Genomic DNA, 21,229 nt, shown 5'->3' on the forward strand with positions numbered 1-21,229 from the left:
CAGTAATACTCAAAGGTTTGTCTTTCAGAATAGTTCAGGCCTTAGATCCTGTGAAACGAAGCATTTTAGTGCTCTTCTGCTATTAAATAAAATGGCCCAGGAAGGTGTTTATCAGGGTTTGGAAGTTCCTAGCAATTTGTTGGGAAGAGCTACCGGGATGGAGCCAGGCCATCACAAGCTCTTTCTGATCTGGTTTGTCCCTCTGTACATTGTTGCCATTCCAATCAGAAGCAACTGCCTGAGGAGCAGCTGTGAGGTCTTTCTGAGACAGCAGGGACCTGGACACGATGTTCCTCACTATTCTGCTTGGTTATAGGATGGTCATGGATATTAACTTCTAAGTCATCCCAAATTTACCCCAATATTCTCTCTTAAATGCTCCATTCCAACGAGGAAATTTTACCTTTGACCATGTTTTTTGGGGTATGTTTTTGGTCTAAGTATGTGCTTTAGCCAATTGTGAGAATCCCTGTGTCACAAACTAGTTTTATTTTGACTTTATTTTAACAGTTTATCTGGTATTTGCAATGTTCCATGCATTACTTGGCTAAACTGTTGCCTGTTTTAATGTTATTTTCCAAATCAGGGGTCACTTATGCTGAGTTCACTAAGAATTTTACTGTGATAATTCTTTTTCTCTTTTGACTCTATCAAAATGCATACAGAATCATAATGTATCTTCCTTCTACAATAGAAGGTGGTTCTCAAATGTGACTATATTTGTTGAGCACCAGTTGAACGTTTTTTGTGTTATAATTAGCCATCTCATTGAAATACTGCCTACTTAGCTTGGACTAGCATGAATGTACAAATATTTGAAGAGTAGGTAAAATTTTAGTATTTATAGAATACTTCCCTCTCCCTCCTTCCCTCCTTCCCTCCCTCCCCCTCCCCTCCCACCCTCTCTCTCTCCATTTATTTAGCACCCAATTATGCAACATTGTCTTTTACTCTCCATTCAGACTAAGAATTCCATGGACTTTGCAAATATCTTGGTACTTAGCCTTCCTTTCATCTATTTCTTCACTTTGCTTTCGCCGAATGTTTACATATCAATTAGGGCTGAACTACAAACCTGCAATTGTTTTAACTTCTTGTAATGACAGTGTTTTCTTCTGCCAATGTTTGCATGCAGTTTTGTTCATCAGTTTTTGGTTTTGAGTGTACAATTTGCAGTTACCTCCTGGAAAAGGCAGTGTGCTAATGGATTTCAGATGTGGTATGAATAACTTATTTGTACATTCGTGCAAAATAAAACACATTTGGTACAAATTTTGTTTACTCTTTGGTTTCAAAGAATAAAATCGTGCCAGTAACTCAACAAGTGCAAAGGCATTCCTTACAAGAGGAGACTTACTGATTTCAGAGAATATTGCTTGGGATTTTCTACTGGTCAAAGAAATAATGAGCCAGTTCCCTTGCACATTCTTGAAGTTACCCAGGCTAGCAACTCTATTCCAATCTGCTGCTTTGCTCTTCTGTGGGCAGAGGGAAATTCATTCCACAGATTAAGTGTTAACTAGTTCTACAATAGTCTCCTCCTGTGATGGGAAGCACATCTTTGATCAAGTTTATGTTGAAAAGAAGCCACCATGTGCTTCATGTGCTTTCCCAATGCCAATGACTCAGAGTGTGAAAAGAGTGGGATGGTCATCTGCACAGCCAATCATGGGACAATTCCCTATCACTTTGGTAGCTGAAAGATGCTTTGGAGCCAAAGCTAGAGCCATCTTCCATCCCTTCTGTGGCTCAGAGTGAACTGAATCTCCAAATCACACTGCTTCATACTACAAGTCTGTGTCATGAGCTCATGGGGGATCCATAGAGAAGACACAGATGTCACTGAGGGCCACTCATCACAACCTGAACACAGCTACAGTTTCACTCTGGCAATGTGGAGACTTCAACTCTCAGATTTTACAGAGAGATGTGGGGCTCCTCTGTTTACTCCTTTTCTTTGAAATTGTATATTACCACATCTTTGGTTTAGAGATACAATTCCATTAGGGGCTTAACAGCCCTTTGACCATGTGCTAGTGACTGAAGTAGGAAGAAAAGGAAAATACAGTATGATCCTATCCTACAGCAACTTGTGTTTTTATGTTTTTTCTTTACTACTATCCATGCTATTCTGATACTGCCTTCTGATTTCTATGGCTCATGCAGGTTCTTAAAAGCTAAGATTAAGCTAGGGAATTCATTGTCAGATTTGGACAGGTATCAGAAACACAGGATTATTACCATGTTGGTTTGGGACCTGCTTCCAGAGTTTCCGATTCTGTAGGTATGGGACCCAGAAATCCACATTTCTAGTAAGTGACAAATGTGATGGTGCTTTTAGCCTAGGGATGAGACTTTTGAAAGTGCCAGAGTCAGAAGTTCAATAGTACAGTTTCCTCGGGCGGGAGAATGAGCATATGGATCTCCTCTATCCTTTTACCCCAGTTTTATGATTATGAAGAATTTCTTTTTGTTTTTTTGAGAAAGGGCTTCTCTGTGTATCCCTGGCTGTCCTGGAGCTCACTCTGTAGACCAGGCTGGCCTTGAACTCAGAGATCTGCCTGCCTCTGTCTCCTGAGTGCTGGGATTAAAGGTATGTACCACCACTGCCTGTTAATTATGAAGACATTTTAAGGTCATTTCTTTATATGAATCACATACATATATATATATATATTCTTCATGAATGCATATTAAAATGACATTACATTGACTAGAAACTCAATGACCACAGTGATGGGGGAAGTCTTTCTGTGTATATGTTTGTCTTATTGGTTGATAAATAAAACACTATTGGCCAATAGGGGAGCGAGTTAGGCAGGACTACGAGTTGAGGAGGATTTTGGGAAATGTAATAAAGACGGAGTTGCCATGTGATCCCCGGGAAGACAGGATGCATAAGGCAGGTGTCCTCGATAAGTCTTTATAAAATATATAGATTAATGGTTGTAGTTAATATTTAAGAGAGAGCTAGCAATACAAAATCCTAGTCATTGGCCAGCATCACTGTAAATAATATAAGACTGTGTGTGTTATTTGGGGGCCCTAACATGGAGGCGGGGCTCAGGTGGCTGGCAGAAAGAGTTATCATTACACCACAGTATTTTGAAAAGTAAATAATAAAATGTATTATATTTTTAGGAGGAAGCCAATCATCTCTACTGCAAAACATTCATTTATTTAAATGTCAGTAAAGTTTTCTCTATACATTTCTGTCCCATCTATTAAGTTGACTTTAGAGAATTTTCAGATACTCAAAGGTAATTAACAATGAAAATCATAAGCAGGATTAAATGCCCATTTTTCTTTTTGCTTGAAATATTTTTTAGGTTAGTATCATAATTTACACAATGACAGTCTTCCTTTTTCAAATATCTGTTTTCTTATATCAAAGCTCTTTCCTGGGCTGTGTAATTATACACAACAAAACCTAGGCATTTTCTCACAAAACTAACCCAAGCATCCAGAGACCCTATGGACATCAGGCAGATCAACAAATGGTAGCTTCTTAAAGCTGACTGTTAAGAACGATGCCAGGTATGCTGAGCTACCTACTTACACTATAATTTATAAATATTCTTTAGGCTATGGGATCATATTCATTTAAAATGAAAGCAATAAAAGTATTTCTCTAGCATCTAAGAAGCTGAACATGTTTGTTCAAGATTTTTAAAGAAGTACATGTATAATTACTTCTTTCTTTTTCAAAATATTATTTTAGATATAAATGTGCAGAGCATAACACAAGGTTCACCAGAGGGTGGAACTTTTATCTGTAAGCCGGAGTAAGGGATATGCTGGAGGTTGTGGTTCCTCCAAGCTTTGTGAGAGCACAGCTATTTCAGTGTTTAGTTTAGTTCAGGTTTTGCTTCTGTGTTAGATAAATAAAAATAGGATAAAATCACTGAAAATACAGTTCAGTTGAAAGTTGACAAAAGGAAAATAATATGACCTTTTCACAAAAACCAACTAACCAGCTGACTGATCAACCAACAGTCTCACCGGCTAGACACTGCCTCTACTTGAACGAATTAGATTGTCTCTAAACTGTGAGATTGGGATCTAGAGCTATGCTGGGATGGGTACCTATCCTATTTACTTTCTCATTAGGTGATTCCAGTGAAACAAGAACTTCAGTTTTAAAATCATGATAACTTTGGCAGACAAAGACAGTTGGAAACCCGAAAGTATGTTTTCACATTTTCTCTGGTGCCTTACATTATGCATGCACACGTATCTTTATCTATATGTATATCATCTATATCTAAATCTTCTATAATACAAGCCAGGTTCTGCCTTCTGCACTTGACTCTGAAATCCATTTCACTGGGTACCTTTACTAAGTTCATTTGTTCTTTAAATTTTTTTAATTGCAATGATTCATTGTGTGTGTGTGTGTGTGTGTGTGTGTGTTTATTGCAAAACATGATGATGTCCCATTTATTAAAAGTTCAATTAAACAAGCAAATTTCTTTTAATTTAGCAATTTATATTTTCTCTTCCTGCCAGTTTCAAAATGATATTTTCCCCCTACAAAGCTGGTACTCAGAAATTTTTTTTTTGTTTTTGTTTTTGTTTTTGTTTTTTTGAGACAGGTTTTCTTTCTACAGTTTTGGAGAGAACTCCAGAACAGTTTCAAAACTGTTCTGGAACTCCCTCTGTAGACCAGGCTGTCCTCAAACTCACAGAGATCTTCCTGCCTCTCCCTCATGAGTGCTGGGATTAAAGGCCTGAGCCACCATCACCTGGCTTAAAAATGTATAGTCCAAGCTGGCCTCGAACTCGTGATCCTCATGCCTCTGCCTCCTTCGGCAAATCCTACTGGCATATGCCACACAACCAGTCAGAAAATTCTATAAGATAGAAAAATTCATTCTGGATTTCAACTAGTGGTTTCTAATTCCATTCCTTTGAGGAAGTTCAAATAGGAACTGTATAACAACAATATAGAAAACTAGAGGTGAGCCATTGATAGGTTCTAATGTATCTCCTATTCATCCAACTTGCTTTTCTAGACACATTTTTGTTGTCTCTGAGGTAGATTATATCACATGGGCTTCAGATATGTAACCATGAAATGACCATGTAATGTATACCTGTAAGGATAATGCCAGCTGCTTACAACTCTCAGTGTGTGTGGCTCCTCTCCTGACTCTCCTTTGTCAAGAACTACTTTAAACAATCAACATGCCACAACTTGACCTTTGGATGATGTATCATATTTCAAACCTTTTGTTTTTGCACAAAACTGAAAACTCTGGAAAAATATGGAAAGGAGTAAGACCTTTATGTTTTCATTAAACTGTTAATACATAGGCCGTTGGTTATATGTTTATTTAAAAATAAATTTAATGGTAGTTCCACTAAAAAGTGTGATTGTCATGGTGATTTGAAAGCACTGTTTAAGACAGAAACAAAATAGAAACCGCAGCACTTGCATAAAAAGTTCTCTGTATTGGATTATATGATGATATATACCTGTTGAAAAATATATGTGGAAAAAAGAAATAATTTTTTGTACAACCATGACTCATGTATAAGCTTTCATTTATCCTAATCCAGCCAGCCATGGTAAATGTGTTTGGCTTACTGGACACACTTATGCTGCATTTAAAAGGGAGCAGAGAAGTTTATTAAAACAGAGAGCTCCTCAAACAGCATGGTGACGTCAGGGAGCCAGGTCCTTAGAGCACACTGTTGTTGTAAGCAGAGGTCCTCAGTTTCACACTGGTTATAAAACGTTATTTTGTGCTGCTGGCCTGGAGTGAGAACGCCATACATCTGTAGGCAATTAGAAGGAGCTGGGCTGTGTATTTGATTAGCTCACTAATAAACCGGCACAAGTGTGACTAGGCTTATATTAGTCAGATCCCTAGACAGATTATTCTGTTGTTATCATATGAAATAAACCCTTTTGTCAACAATTAAGTAAATCCACATTTATGGGTACTTTGCAAAATTGGGAGGTGGGAAGAAATCCAACTTAAGCCTTAAGTCATTAAAAAACTTTTAAACCCACTTTTCACGGTACAGACCCCAACCCAAATTTTAGAAATTGCTGAATTATTTTGAACAGTTTAGATTAAATACTCTGATGTGTATATAATAGATAACTATGTATTTCTATTTTCCATAAAGTGCCTAATAATTTTAATTTGCAATTTAAAAATCCCCAGAGAACTAAGAATTATAGTATTTTTAATATGTAAAAAATAATTTTGTAAGGTAGTCTTTTAGTATTTTAATTAATTTAATAAATATAAGATAAAATTTCATCCAGTAGTCCTAAAAATAGTCAAATAACTACTTAAAATTACAACTTTCCAATTAGACAGAGTGCATGTAACATATCTGTGATAATACTGTGAAATTGAACCCTACATATATGACTAATGGCTTTATAAAAAAAAAGATTTCTGTTTTTTATTAATTAAATATGTTTGTTCCTGTGGGTTTTAAAAGTGTTTTAAATTGAAATAGAAGTATATCACTCCCTTCTTCAATTCATCCCTTTCTAGATGCCCTACCCCCACTCCCAAGTTGATAGCCTATTTTCTTTGATTATTATTGTCACATGTATATGTATGTGTATGCACACATATGTGAATACAACCTGCTGAGTCTGTTTTGTTGTTGGTGTGTGTATGATTTGGGGGTTGCCCACTCTCAATTGGATAATAACAAGGAAGTGGAAACAGTCTAAAACCCTTCAATAGATGAGTAGAAAATAAAAATGTGGTACAGGAATGCTCTGAAATACTATTCACCCATAAAGAAAAATGAAGTCATAAAATTTTCAGGTAAGAGATAGACCTAGAAAAGACTATACTGAGAAAGGTAACCAGACCCAGAAAGGTACTTCAACATGTTCTTTAGTCTGTGGTTCCTAATCCCAAATCCTCAGATGTGAGAACATAATCTAGAGTAGCCACAGAGACCATAGGCGGTGGAAGTGTACAGTGTGGAGTTGGGTGTGGGAAAGTGCTGGGCTTGATAGGGGAATGGCGGGATACAGGTGATGAGAAGTGAGAAATGGAAAGACAAGGAGGGGAACTCCAACTGGGAAGGAGGGAGGTCAGTGCAGAAGAAGAATGAAGAACAAGGATCACCAAGGTTGTTTGATAAAGCCTCAAAGAATCATGATTTTATATTTACATAAAATTATACAGAATAAAAGTGTGTATGTCTCTGTGTGTGCATCTGTGCATTTATGTATGCCTCTGTGTGTCTGTGTCTTAAAAGAAGTTAAACCACTCTGGCTGAAATGCTCCCACAAGCATCACAGACTAATAAAACAAACAAACAAACAAACAAAAACTTCTGTACTAGGCAAGAATGATTGGTTAGAGTAGTCTAAGTGACTCCCAAAAGACATAGATTATTAATGTAGCCATTGGTTGCCTCTCGGGGATTAAGATTGGTCCCTATTGATGAAAACACCACACACTTAGGTCACCTGACCTAGATGACTCAAGCTGGATCTGACCTAAAAGCATCTTTACTATGGTCTAGCCTCCATGATTCCAGAAAATACTATGCAAGCTGCCAAGAGAGGGAAGCAATTAAACAATTGTACCCAGATGACAATGATCAAAAAGCTATCCATAAAGGTACAATGTGCTAACATGTTGGTGGTAACCTATAGCTGTCTAAGTGGACCTAAGATCCATTCAACATCAGGAAAGTCATGTTAACATTAGTCTATAGCCATTCTTCCAGGGCTAGTAAAGTCATAGGTATTAGAAAAGAATCAACTATCATCACTCTGTTAGACCAGACAATTCCTTCCTACACTCTAAACCTTATCCTTATATCCACAGGTAATGTAACTACCACCCCTCACCAAAGAAGCATCTCTTTACAGCAAATGAAGACTATCAGAAAAAACCACAACTGCACACAATGCAGAGGTCAACAGATTGTGGTGAGCCCAGCCCCTGCAGATGCATCTACATCACAACTCTTGTAGCCGTCAGGGGAGAGACAGTGAAAAAGATGATTAAAGTCAGAATACCATGAGTCTGCTGTGAAACACTCTCTCCTAGAAATGGCTTCATGAACAAGATTGGAACAACGACACTATCAATGGGTATGTTAATAAGGAAGGGGGAAATCTCAGGGGGTCCTACTCCTAGACATAGAGCTACAGGCAACTAGTCTAAATATTTTAAAGGAAAATTACATAGGATTTCATTTTCACTATTCACAAGTTTGTTTCTATTATACCCAATGTGTGTCTTGGATTTATTTTATTCTAAAACTTCTTCATTTAACTATAGGCATCGTTCCTCAATTCAGCCAGGAGTGTCAATGATAAAAACCATGAACTACTTTGATAAATAATCCATTCTTCATCTTTCTTTCAAGTATCATTAAAGTATATAATATCTAAAGGGCTAAAAATTACTCAGAATGTAAAAATCTAAACAACTTCATCAAAGATATTTTATTTCAGAAAAAATACCATCAAAACTTTCAAGCTAATGCATCTAAATAACTCAACTAAAAGATGGTATATCTGAAATAAACTGAAGGTATTTTTCACCAGTATTCATCCAAATACATATGTATTCTCATATAACCTCATCAGTTTATCTCATTGTCATAATCCTAAATTAGAGACTAGAATATCAAGCAGATGCTGAAGCATTCATCATCAATACTGGAATTCTGACTCATGACAGTAACACAAAACAGATGTTCCTCTCAGATCCCCTGAAAGGTGACACCATCATTGCTCTTGATGTGGGGTGACTTAAAATTTGCCCACAAAATATCAAATAATAAAAACCAGAGCAGGGCGAATTCCTCACTTAACTTATGAAAGTTAACATTTAAAAGTTCCCATCTCTATTTTGAAGATAGAACAAAGCACTAGAGAAGAGAGCATGTTCTGCTAATGCTTGATGGCACTAACTCTTCAGGGCATTGTGACCTCATTCATAACCAGGCAGAAGGGCAGAACTCCCAGGCCCCATCCTTTGCCCAGTGTGTACGGGATGGTAAGCTTGCCCATCCTACGGGGTCTAACTGCTCAGCCCCTAGCAATGTGAAATGAGTCTGGGATCTCCTGTAACCTGGTCTTAGTAAAAGAATCATCACACCAGCAGTTCTGAGAGAATTTGCCAAGAAAGAAAAGGCAAACAATCCCTTAGCACAGTCCACTTAGTTAATATCTTACATATCTTCAAAGTCTGCATTCTTATCGCTCTGCTAGCATGAATCCGTAGCTGTTTCTAGAATACACAGTGATGTGTACTCTGTGAAAATAAACAGAAAAGCTCAGGTTGATGGTGCCATGTTGCAAGTGATAGAAGTAAAATGTGCTGAAATGAGATCTTTAACAGAGACAGACTCATGAATGCAGAGCTGCCCTCTGTGGTGGAGAGAAGTAGGATCTTTTCTCTTGAGGGAGAGAAATAAGTTAGTGGCAACTCTAACAACAGAAAACAAAAACAAAAACAAACAAAAACAAAAAATAAAAAACAACAACAAAACAAAACAAAACAAAAAACCCTTAAGAAACTGAAGGGTTTTTATGGAGTAGGTCAACAGCATAATTTCGAATTCCAAATAAATAACTGGACCCCTCTTCAACATTGATGACTCTCCCAATCCCCTGCTTGGGCTTAAAAACCAGCTCTGTGCCTAACACCTGTGTAACCTCCGCTTCTCAAACTTGGCTGCATACTGGAACCACACTGGGAGCTTTAAAAAATAGTGATGCCTGTAATTCATCCTGGAGGAGTGTTATTTAATTGTGCTAGGGTGTGGCTTGGCCACTGAGAAGCATTAAAAGGCTCCTAAGTGACTATAAATAGAGCAGCTGAGGTTGGGAACCACTGGTGAATTTTCTTCCTCATCTGTAAAACAATGATGACATCGAGAGCAAGTACCTTTTAGGATTATTGCAATGGTGACATATGCTACTGCAGACACAGCGCTTAGCACCATGTCCTGGGTGGGAAGCCCTTGATCAATGTGAGCTATTATATCCTCACCAGGAGGTGAGGGCAAGAACTTACTTGTCAGTAAAAGTCATGCTCACCTTGGCATACGTTATGCTCACTCTGCTCATAGCCTGCTGCACACTGGATCCGGTGGGAAGGGTTGGAAGGGATACGCTGAGGGTCAGCTGGGTTCCTCCGGATGACAAAATTATTTCTGCCAGTTTGCACTTCAGGGCCAGCAACTGCAGTAGCGCTGGCCATGAAACCACCTCCAGGCACCACACCACTGGTTGCCACGCTACTGGCAGCTATGCTTCCAGTGGCAGCACCCGACGATGCTTCTGCAGCTGGTGTTTCTTGCTGAGGCTGTTCATTATTGACAATAATTTGGGCTGTTTTAGGAAGGCAGAGGTATCCTCCATAGTGGTTGACACATTTCATTCCACCTTTGCAAGCGTCTGGGACAATGTCACACTCATCAATATCTGTAGTTAGTAATAAAACAAGTCAGCAATCTTCTCAGAAGAGAGTATGGTTAGCACACACAGAATAGGAAGAGCAACACACGAGATGGAGACAGAGAGCTGTTTTTGGATCAGGAGTCTTAGAAGCAAGCTTACCTTTGCACTGCTGTCTTACAGGATCCCACTCATATCCATCGGTGCATTGCTGTAAAGAAAACATCAAACATGGAGCTGGGAGACAATGAATGGCCTCCCTGAGAAGCTATTGTAAAAGGATTATCTGATGCTTGGGACCCTAGGGAAATGAGATGGGCAGTTAGTTCCACATTCTTCCCTCTAAGACTAGTATGGCTAATGGGCAGTTTAGGGGTCCCTTCTCTTTCTTAGCTGGCCCAAGTCCTCAGTGTGTTTGGAACACTTGTCCATCACCATCTTCTTAGAATTCTTTTTCTCTTTTGAGACTCTTCACCCCAATATTTCTGACCAATCTCCCCCACTTGGTATTATAAATTTTACAAAAAACAAAGGTCAACTGGGTTTCCTATTTTGTCCCATCCTGAGCTCTTGCATCTCTTTAAGTCTTCCTAAGGATCTCTAGAGTAGAATCCAGTCCACTGCTACTCAGGTCCATTCCACCTGTAGCTGTTCCTCTCTCCATCCTCAGAATGTGGAGTTCAAGCTGTCAAGTGTTCCCAAGACACACCACATATGGCCAATGAAAGTTAACTAAATGCTGGCCCCCATCATCAAAGTTGCACAGTCTTTTTTCTAAACCCAATACTCCTTCCTCTCCCACAGCCTTATGGGAACCAGAGGAAGCCTGACTGTAGCTGTATACCATGGACTGCCTGACCTGGAACCTTTCTCCTTCCTCTGAAACATATCTGAAGGGACTCACTCACTCTGTCACATGGACCTGAGCCCTCTTGAGAGCTGCCACCATGCTGTCTATGACATTGGGACCTAGGCCATGCCTTCTGTTTGTTAATGTCTCTCTTAGTAACTATCTCATCATCTCTCCTCAAACCCTAAATATCAGAACATTTGTAACAGTGCTGTGACTCAGAAGGGGGTACCAATGAAGCAGATAGTCCTTGGGGGCCCCTCTTCCCTTGCCACTGCTTTCTCCATCATGACACCCTGGCCTCTTCTCCACTGGTGAATTTTTGGGTTCATTAGGAGCTTTGGCTATCTGCTAACTTTTTTCTAAAACCTTGGTTTTGGGTCAGATGATGCCCTGGGCCGACTCCATTGCCCTAAACCAGCTGAGTCTTACCTTTAGGACATATGTTGCACCCTCTGCACCACCCCCCAGAAGGAAGACGGATGCTGGAAACCTCTTAATGGAAATTTTTTTTATGTCAGAATTCTTCCAGACAGTACAGTGCACTGGCAAGTGGTCAGAGGGTCTGCTCCCAGAGTCCTTTTTGACCATAGGAACTGCTTTCCTCTATGTCAATCATGCAGCTCTTTCCCCATGATTCTACTAAAAATCCATCCCCAAAGCCTGGCAGGAAACTGGGACCTTTCTCTGTGGGAGGTACCAACTCTGCCTGCTTTCTAGCCAGACACCCTGCTTCATAAATCCCCAAGACAGCTCACTGCTGCCCCCTCCTCCTCTGTGACAGCCAGCGACCTAGTAGGGTCTCTGTAAATTCTTCCCTTTTCTCTGCTTCCCACACTTTGTATCTAGCCTCCACAGGCCTCGTGGCCTTCCCTCTCTCTATGGCCACCCTCCAGGATTTTCCTCCAGGGCTGCATCAGAACTGGACAGTATGTGGTGCTGCTTGCTCCCAGGCAACTTCATTCTGTGTTCAGTCAGCAGGCTCCTAAACTTTGTGGTCTCCAGATTCTCTTCAGCCACACCTCCTTCCCTCCCCTTCCAATCTGCAGGAACCACACACCTGAGACATGAAGGTCTATGTCCTACCCAAACGCATTGGGTCTCCTTCCGCTCTCAGCTACAAGTGGAAAAACCCTTTGTGAGGGGAGGGGTTGCTGAAAGGGCCTAAACTGGCTCCAGGCCAGAGGTGTCTTCTGCAGCCTTGCTGCTCAGACAGAACTTCTCTCTGCTATGCCCCTCGCAGGGTTGGATGTAATCATGGTATTTCAGTGTGCCGTCATTTGTTTATGTGCTGCCCATGTTTCCTGGCTTATGTTCATAAGTCACATATATGTAAATTATCTTTAGTTGCCATTCTGTATTCCAAGGAAAAAGCTAAATAGAACCCGTAGTTACTGTAAATGAGTGGTGCTATATACCTGATTTTAAGATATGGGTATGTGCCCGAGTCAGTAGGTCTGTATATATGTTTACAAACATTTTAAGATACAGATGTTTTTTGTTCAAAGACATACAGGGACATTTACAAATGCCTGCCTGTGCTTGGTTATATCATAAATGTAACTTCTCTTTTACAGTGACTTTGAGTGATCTCCATGCTGCCTGTACTTATGACTGTTAGACATTCAGATACAACACGCATGTTTTCTGTGTTTTAAATATGATTTGTTGAGTTTTCTCTTAAAAGATAATTAAAAATTTTATTTTTAATAAAAACTGTTATTTGAAATTAGATATAGAAAGCCATCAAATTAAAAAAGATATGTAAAAGTTATGTATATAAGATATATAGTTGGTAACAAAGGTTAAAAAGGTCTATTGTCTTTAGACAAAAGAGATTTTATGGGAAATTTATGAAAGGTGGTTATAATATAGTTGAAACCTAGTTATAAGTACTACAGCCAAAATTCTAAGTATGGAGGTAAAATTAATGTTCTAGTTCTATCTTTTGTTACAACAATAAGTTTTTCTTTTTTATTCTATTTTCATGTATGTGTGGTATGCATGTATGTGTGTAAGTTTGCACATGTGTAGGTGTATGTGTGTATGCATACATGCATGGGAGGGCTGTGCTGATGCCAGGGAAGATCTCAATAGCTTTTCTACCTTATTCAATGAGGCAGTCTCAAACAAAACCAGAACTCCCTGGTATGTGCAGTCTCACTAGCCAGCTTGCTCTGGAAAGTCCTTGGGCATTTCCTTTCAAGGCTATCATGTCAGAGGTTGCCATGTTCTCCCATCACTTACGTGGTTCTGGGGATCCAAAGGCTTGTCTTCACAATTGCATGACTGGCCATCTCCCCAGCCTCTAGCTTCCCTAAGTTTCTATTTTTCTCTTAATAATATTTACAAAAGATTAGGGATTTACTTACTTAATTTATATGTATGTGTGTGGGTTCATGAGTGTCATGGAGTCAGAGAACAATTTTGGGGGTTCAGTTCTCCTTTTCTACTATGTGGGGCCTGGGATTGAGTGCAGGTTGTCTGCATGGCCAAGCACCTTTACCCATGAGAAAAATCTCATGGCCCAAGGATTACATTTTGTTATCATAGAAAATGAGATACTTAAAACCTGTAAGTTAATCTCTCCAAATGCTAAACTTGTTTTCCTATTGAGCGAAGCCGTCACTTGCTGGGTACTCAGGGTCTTAACATTAGGGAAGATTCTGCCACAAAAGATTATTTCGATTGAGATATTCCCGCTAAGTTACATACTTATTATAAAACTTACTCTGGTAGACAAATAATTAAATCTATTTATAAGTATGGCCCCTATACAAATTTCATTGTGACTATGATCCTCAGTCCTCTAGATGGATGTAAATTGCTAGTTTTTCACAGTAAGCCTGTGGGAACTAAAGACAATGAAATGATTTCATTAATCAAAAGAAGACCCTCTCAGCCTAGAGGCAAAGTATTGTGCTTTCATATTTCTTAAATTCTGCTATATGTTGGAGATACTTGAAATTTAGCTTGGTGCATTTCTAAGGCTAAAGATTCTATTGTATCCTAAATTAAATCATGTTTTTGATGATTTATGCAGACCACTCACCCTACTTGGACCAGCTTCTCATCTTTTAAAAAATCTCAAATATTAAAGAAACTAATTTGAAATTGACCTGAATTTATTTTAAATCTTCCTAAAGAAATTATATTTGTGGCATATCTACAATTTAATCTAAACTCTTAAAGCCAAACCTTAACTTTTGCTAATTAAAAAAATTAACTTAGTCCAACCACTGAGATTGTTAGTCTTCTGCTTTGACTCAATTTACTCCAGTTGGGAATAACTGAAGATTTCCAATGATTGTCTCCAGACTGCACAAGAGAACTGTTTTATTTACTGTATCTTTACTTCAAGATGTACTACTTTTTGGGTTATTTTAATGTGTGACATAGTACTTCTGTAACATCAGATATAGAGGACAGGACAAAATCAGACCTAATCATAATGGCTAATTGACTAATATGATCCAGGAATGTCTTTCTTCACAGCTTTGGTAACTACTTCTCTCTCCCAAAGACCCTTTCTGATTAAGAATGACCTTCCTGGCACTGTGACACATAGAAGACTATTTTTCATGTTCCTTCAAAAGCTGTACTTCGTCACTACAATTTCAACAAGTGATAGATGTGCTTTCAGCACCTCAACAGTGAGTGTGGACAGGTCCAAAGGCAAAAGTTATATCTGGGGCTATCTTACCCTCTCTAACTCCATGATACACCCCATGTCAGCAGGAGACAAACAAATTGAACATGGTGCCCAGTATGTCAACCTCTATATAAAGTTATTCCTCCATCTATTTTTATATAAATAAAAAGACAGGGAATATTAGAACCCATACCAACTGCTGCCTCTGTAATTGTGTTTACATTTACCCTCACAGTTCATCCTGTGTACACTCCCCTAGGCTAATAGAGTCTGAGCAATCAGAGGTTACTAGGGAATGTATTTATGATGGAGGCACTTTAGCTAAATGCCAACTCCCATCCTCAAGATTCTACCCTCAACATCACATTCCTTCAGTAAAATGCAAGATTTTCTCCTCCCTGCTGCCCATGAATCAGAGTCAGACTAACTACAAGTGTGTACTCAACCACACACATGGCAGCCCCTCTGCTGCTGAAACCTGTATGTGTATAAGGGACCTTGTTCACTCGCCACAGGAGCTTGAGTACCCCCTCCCATCCCGAGCCTCCAGCATGCTGTTGTTTGTTTGTCTATAGCACTAGGGTCTGAAATCCCTACAGAGCCTCCAGCATGCTGTTGTTTGTTTGTCTATAGCACTAGGGTCTGAAATCTCTCAGAGCCTCAGCTGTGCTGAGACTTCTGTCTGTCTGTGGCATTAACAACTCTTCTAGCACATTTCTTACACAAAAGGGCAATCTGCCTCAGTTGTCTCCTTCACACTGTGAACCTCAAACCTTTCACTGAGTATGTAGCTTCCTGACGTTCTGACTTTAGTCCACCCCTGGATCTGTCCCTAGCTCCACTTCTTCACGGAACAACCACCCATCAGCTGTTCATATTAGTCTAATCTGGTCTGGGAATTCAAGATGGTGACAACCTTGTCATTTTCCTTTGGCAGATCATGAGCCACAAGAGCAATGGGTTATGGAATGAGTTGTACCAATATGTCAGGGGTGTGACAGATGCTTTCGTGTGGAAGGGGACAGTAGGAAAGTCCTTGCAGGCATGGTGAGAGTAAACTAGGTCTTACTCAATGAGGGTTTTTCCCCCTGGGAGCTGTGGAAATTCTAGGAATGGGATCATTATGAACAGAGTCATAAAACTATTGAAGAAGGAAAGAGTTGCATGTAGTTCTGGTTGGGGTTTGAGGTCAGCAAGACAGGCAGGACTGAATCCAGGAAGCCTTCTCCTTCAGAGTGAGGTACTAGATTCTACCCTGAAGGTCGGCATGCCCACATTTTACTAGGCCTCTGAACTACTTGGGGTGGTGGTTGGGGGAGACTTCTCAGCTCTCAAGGATCTGACTCTGTCAGTCTAGATAGGATGCCTGGAATCTGATTCCTTGACAAGCACTTCAGACAGTGGCCATGAAGGTTGTCATAAATTACACCCTGGAGAAGATAAGAAGCCTCTGCAGAATCTTCACACTCAGGAAGTAGTTTGATCAGATGGTATCTGACAAAGTCAAAGTGAAGAAGATGCTTCAAGGCAGACTCCATAGTGACGTAGACAGATTCATGAACTAGAAGTGAGAATTGACTGTGCAAATAAATGCTTAGGAAGTACCTGGCTGGTGGAGGCACTGAGGCCAAGTCAGCTATTTTAGTGACATCTGAAATCTACTAGGGTGAAAGATCAACTTCTGTTACCCCTTACACTAATTTGTCTTCATTTTTTCAACACTGTTTAAGATGTCTCCATCACCTTATGAAAGACTCAGAGGCATCAGCTCTGAAATCTCTTCTTGTTTACTTTCAAGCTCTGACCACTCTTCCATTTCTATAATTACCATATTGACACAGCCTTCCTGGCCTCACAAAGATGCAGGACTCATTTGGCTTACATTCTGTGCACAATAGTCATGCTGGTCAGGTTTTGCACCCCCACCTACAAACTCACAGTGGCCTCAGACATGCACAGCTCCTTTTGCACATCCACTCTCCTTGTTTCACCTGCTCATCTTCTGGTGTCTTGTTGGCTATACCAGGCCTTCCTACAACAATCTGAGATGCTCAGAACCTCCCTCAAGAGCCAGCATTAAGTTATTCTCTTTTACACTAGCAGTGACATTAACCACTTTGCCCTTTCTATTTCTTTAGTGATTTGTATAATCTATGATAATGTTATTCAGAAACTTTGTAGTTTTCAACAGTATCTTCCCTGGTATAGAAGGCTGAATTGTCTCAGTAAACAAATAACCTTAACTTCTTTTGGTAGTGAAAGAGTTGTTTATGTAGATATTTAGTATGTTAGTGATCTATATTTCTAATATGAAAGGGGAATATAAGACTGCCTGTTATGTAGATACCAATCTTTCAAACCATTCCAAGATGGCCACTCATTTCAATAATTATGTGATAAATAAGGAAGACTTGAAGTTTGTTTTAGGTATTCAGCCCGTTACATTAGTGCATTTAATATGGCTCTACTATTAAACATGCCTAGACTGAAGTTAGTTTTCCTACTTGTTGGCTGTGTAGCCTTAAATCAAGTGGATAACTTTTCTGTTCTTCCATTCCACCATCAGCAGGACAGTGTCAGTCATCTCACACTTGGCTGCAAGGGTGAAAAACGTATGTTCACAGTGTGGTGACTAAGCATGGCTAGTCGCCTCTGGTCCTTTAACCATCATACAGAGCTTAAAGGAGAATAGGCTTATATCTCTTAGCACAAATGGGGCATCATATCTAGAAGAACTTCATAATAATAATCTTAAAACTGTAGGGCTTAACCCACAATAGACACTTTCTGCTAAAAACAAATATGATTTAGGTGATTGGAAAAAGGAGGAGGTATGAGATAAATTCTAAAAGCAGTAATATCTGCCTAGGAGACGGAGATGGAAAGATCATGCATTTGGGGCCAGACTGGGCTGCACAGTGATTTTTAGGACAGAATCTCAGAAGAAAAGGAACAAATCTTTTATTAGATGAATAATAGCTCACTGAAAAGGTGGTAAGCTTAGTCTGAGTAACAAAACATTTTCATTTGAAGATAAGTAGCACATGCTTTCATTTTTCTTTGTTTTAATGTTAAATTAATACAGTGTTTTCACTAACCTACAGCAGAAAGGAACATCTGCTGAACGGGTAATAATATTCTAGGGATAACATAATGCAAAAGTGAGATAATGTTTATTATTAGTGATTGATATTAGCTCACTTCTGAGCTTTATTCTAAAAACATTCACATTCTTTTTAGTAGGATTACTTAATTTTAAAAATTGGAAAGAAGTAGAAAAATGTGTTTTTCATATACTCACCCAGGACACATGTCATTCATCTCAACACTCCCTGAGTTAGAAACCACAAAACAGAGGACACAGCACCTCATCACAGCGAGGTGAACACTGGCCTGCTCTCTCCTCACACACTGGGTGGTGGGAGGGACAAGATGATATTTTGAAAATTTACTAAACATTGGTTATACTAATGCAACGAATTAATTGACTAGATTTGACTCAGAAATGCCAGAGATGCCAATAGAAGTTGCAAGACTAGGAGGCACACAATGTATTTTAAATCCACTTTAGCAAAAGCTATATCCTACTGACAGATAAACTTTCTGCAGGGTTTGTACACCAGTAGAAAGATCCATGAACTCAGTAAAGATCGCTTCATGAGGACAGAGGTCACAGGCACAGATGAGACAGTGTCCACACATGATACTCTGCATACCTTGGTTTCACCTGCATATACCCAGGCTTTCAGATTCCTCAAAACCCATCAATTCATTGGGTGTCATAGAAACAGCTTACACAGATTTGAATTTTGAAGGGCCCATTTGGGCCTTTCACAAGTCATTCTATTTTGAACCCCATCTCATCTGGTGATCTGAATGCACCTTAGGAAGGACCCGGGGGAGTTTATCAGGACATCCTAAATCTGAGTCACATTACAGTGTTGTCTAAGTTATTTTGCTTCACAGAGCGCAGCTGGCTTTCACTGGCAGAGGCAGGCAGTCTTGTGTCTACCACTTAATAATACACTTATCTCAAATTCCATCACCCCTTACCGTGTATGTGATGGTTTCCTCAGTGTACTGTGACCTTACCAGCACCACCGTCAGCATAGTTAGGAAAACTGTTTGCAACATCGTGACTCTCTGAGGGAAACACAAAGATTTGTTTAGTGTCTGCTGCCTGGAAAATCAAAACTTTAGCAGTGAAGAAACAGGCAAGAAAGGGAGGGTCGAGAGCCCAAGATACTCAATTTCCAATCTGCTTTCTCACCCCCGCCCCCAACCACTAAGAGGAGAAACCCTGCAGAAACTCATTTACTTCATTTCATTCATCCCATACCAAGGATGCTCAGTGTATATGTATACCGCACCTATGCACTAGGCTCCAAATAAGGGGAGTCAAAAGGGGGCTACAGAATATGAGCAATTCCAAAGACCACTATGCGATCCCCGGCCTCCCGCGGAGTTGGGAATGGGCAGCATCTGTCCATTCTCTGGAACCTTAGAAAAACCTCTAGCTGGTGAAGTTCTCCACCCCACCCCCACCCCCAGCAAAAATACCTGCGAACCAATATGAATCACGTGGCCTCAGACTTTCTTCCCCCTTTTAAAAAAAGTCCAAAATACCCAAACTAGAAGAGCCATCTCCAAGTTCCTAGTAGAATATCCCACAGAGCTTCTCATTCACCGCAGAGCGACTTCTCAAGTCCCCTTCTCTTAAAGCTCCATTTCCAGCCCTGCTCTAGGAGCACAACTTTGTTTCCACACTCGCGGCGAGATCAACAGCTCCAAGTCACTGATGCCTTATTCCTTCGTTCCCAGGTCTCAAAATGTGGTATGCACAAGGTCTAGGCTGCCTAGGGTCGGACATCAGACTGCACTGCAGCATTGGGTGGCAGTTTTGGGGTGCCTGGCTTGGTGCCTACACGGAATTGAGCTCCGCTCTTTTGCTCTTTTGGGTGTAAGCTACTAGGCGCCTGTCAGAGAGAGTCGCTGAGCGCTTTAGCTTCCCACCAGCCACTGCGCAATCCAGGTGCCTCTCAAATCTCGCACATCAGTCCCTGGACCTAGAGACCACGGTCACCAGCAAAGCTCTCGGAGTTGGTAGTCAGCGCGTACGCTCTGCCCATCCCAACAGATTTCACCCAACTTGTAGCATAGGCTGACGGATTTCATTTCCAGACCCTCACCTTCACCTCCCTCTCCTCTGCCGGGTTGCACAGACTGGGACAATTCTTGGGTCACCCCACCACACTCCCCGGCGCAGCCATCGCGGGTGGAGCGCGCACCCTGCGATCTCGGCTTGGGGCTCCTACCTGCCTGCGCCGCTCGCCCCTCTCCTGCCCTGGCAGCGAAGGAGTGCGCAGGGGAGGGCAGCCCGGTGGGTCTGAAATGGCGAGGTCTGGCAGCAGCAGCAGCCACAGGAGGAGGAGAGAGGGAGGAGAAGTTGGGCGAAGGAGGGAGGAGGAGAGAGAGGGAGGCGCAAGCGCCCAGCCCAGGCTTCAAGCCCTCGGGAAAGCGCGCCTCTTGGCGTTGGGGTCAGGGGTGCCCCAGCTGTCCTCGGCGGTAGGCCCCTTGGATCCTGATTCACAAGGATTTGTTTGAGACGTGATGCCCAGATATCACTCCCATAGCGCTTCTTAGGTTCTACAGAAATGGCTTTTTTTTTTTTTTTCCTTATCTCAACAAGTGATTCTTGGAAGAGAAAACTAAGGTTATTCCGAGAGCTGGTCCTTTACTTTTCATTTCGATTTTTTTTGTCTTTTACTTTTTGGGGGGTGGTGTGGGAGGAGTCAAATGGTGAAACATGAGAATGAATGTGTGAATGTGTTCATTTCTTGGCCTACTAGGTGCTTGGTGTTGGTAGTGGGCCAAAAGGAGCTCACCTAAGGAAATGTGCGCCTGCCTTAATGCATGCCTGTCTCTGACCCGCTGTGTGTGTGTGTGTGTGTGTGTGTGTGTGTGTGTGTGTGTGTGTGTGTGTGTGTGTGTGTGTGTGTGTTGTTGTTGTTGTTGCTGGTCTTTCAACTCCTCTCCATTCTCATCTACAGTTTTTAATTTCTCCCCAATACTGCTCACCCAAAGTTATGTTAGGCATTTGCTTCCATCTTTCATAATAGTAGTGGAATTTCAGGAATCTGAAGATATTTTTTTTAAAACCTACTTCATCAAGTCATACCACACAGATTGCAACTATCTATGATAGTTTCACTAGCCCTAGAGTCGGGCAGTTCCCTTCTGCTGCCGGTGTGCCTTTTAGGAACTAAGTTACCAAATGCATTTCAGAAGTAATAGAAGCTGATAACTTAGGAGGGCTAAG

The 21,229-nt window shown here is 40.6% G+C and overlaps 1 protein-coding gene and 1 long non-coding RNA gene across 5 annotated transcripts in view; one reads left to right on the forward strand and one right to left on the reverse strand.

Moving 5' to 3' along the window:
• The window catches only part of LOC113832378, a 28,440-nt gene extending 20,049 nt beyond the window's left edge, over positions 1-8,391 (forward strand). Inside the window, exon 4 of the long non-coding RNA XR_004772377.1 lies at positions 7,821-8,391. This is a non-coding gene — a long non-coding RNA (uncharacterized LOC113832378). The remainder of the gene's footprint in view (positions 1-7,820) is intronic.
• The window catches only part of Efemp1 (EGF containing fibulin extracellular matrix protein 1), a 61,296-nt gene extending 40,797 nt beyond the window's left edge, over positions 1-20,499 (reverse strand). Inside the window, exons 1-4 of one of the 4 annotated variants that reach the window (XM_027387983.2) lie at positions 20,226-20,499; positions 18,964-19,053; positions 10,571-10,619; positions 10,049-10,435 (exon numbers count right to left, since the gene is read on the reverse strand). In XM_027387983.2, coding sequence (XP_027243784.1) covers positions 10,049-10,435; positions 10,571-10,619; positions 18,964-19,044 — 517 coding nt within the window. In that variant the 5' untranslated portion in view covers positions 19,045-19,053; positions 20,226-20,499. Of the gene's footprint in view, positions 1-10,048; positions 10,436-10,570; positions 10,620-18,963; positions 19,054-19,536; positions 19,806-20,099; positions 20,124-20,225 lie in introns of those variants that run through there. The other 3 variants (XM_027387984.2, XM_027387985.2, XM_027387980.2) reach the window with 3 other exon arrangements.
• Positions 20,500-21,229: the final 730 nt, after the last annotated feature.

The sequence above is a fragment of the Cricetulus griseus genome (assembly GCF_003668045.3).
Source record: "Cricetulus griseus strain 17A/GY chromosome 1 unlocalized genomic scaffold, alternate assembly CriGri-PICRH-1.0 chr1_1, whole genome shotgun sequence".
Classification (NCBI taxonomy): Eukaryota; Metazoa; Chordata; class Mammalia; order Rodentia; family Cricetidae; genus Cricetulus; species Cricetulus griseus.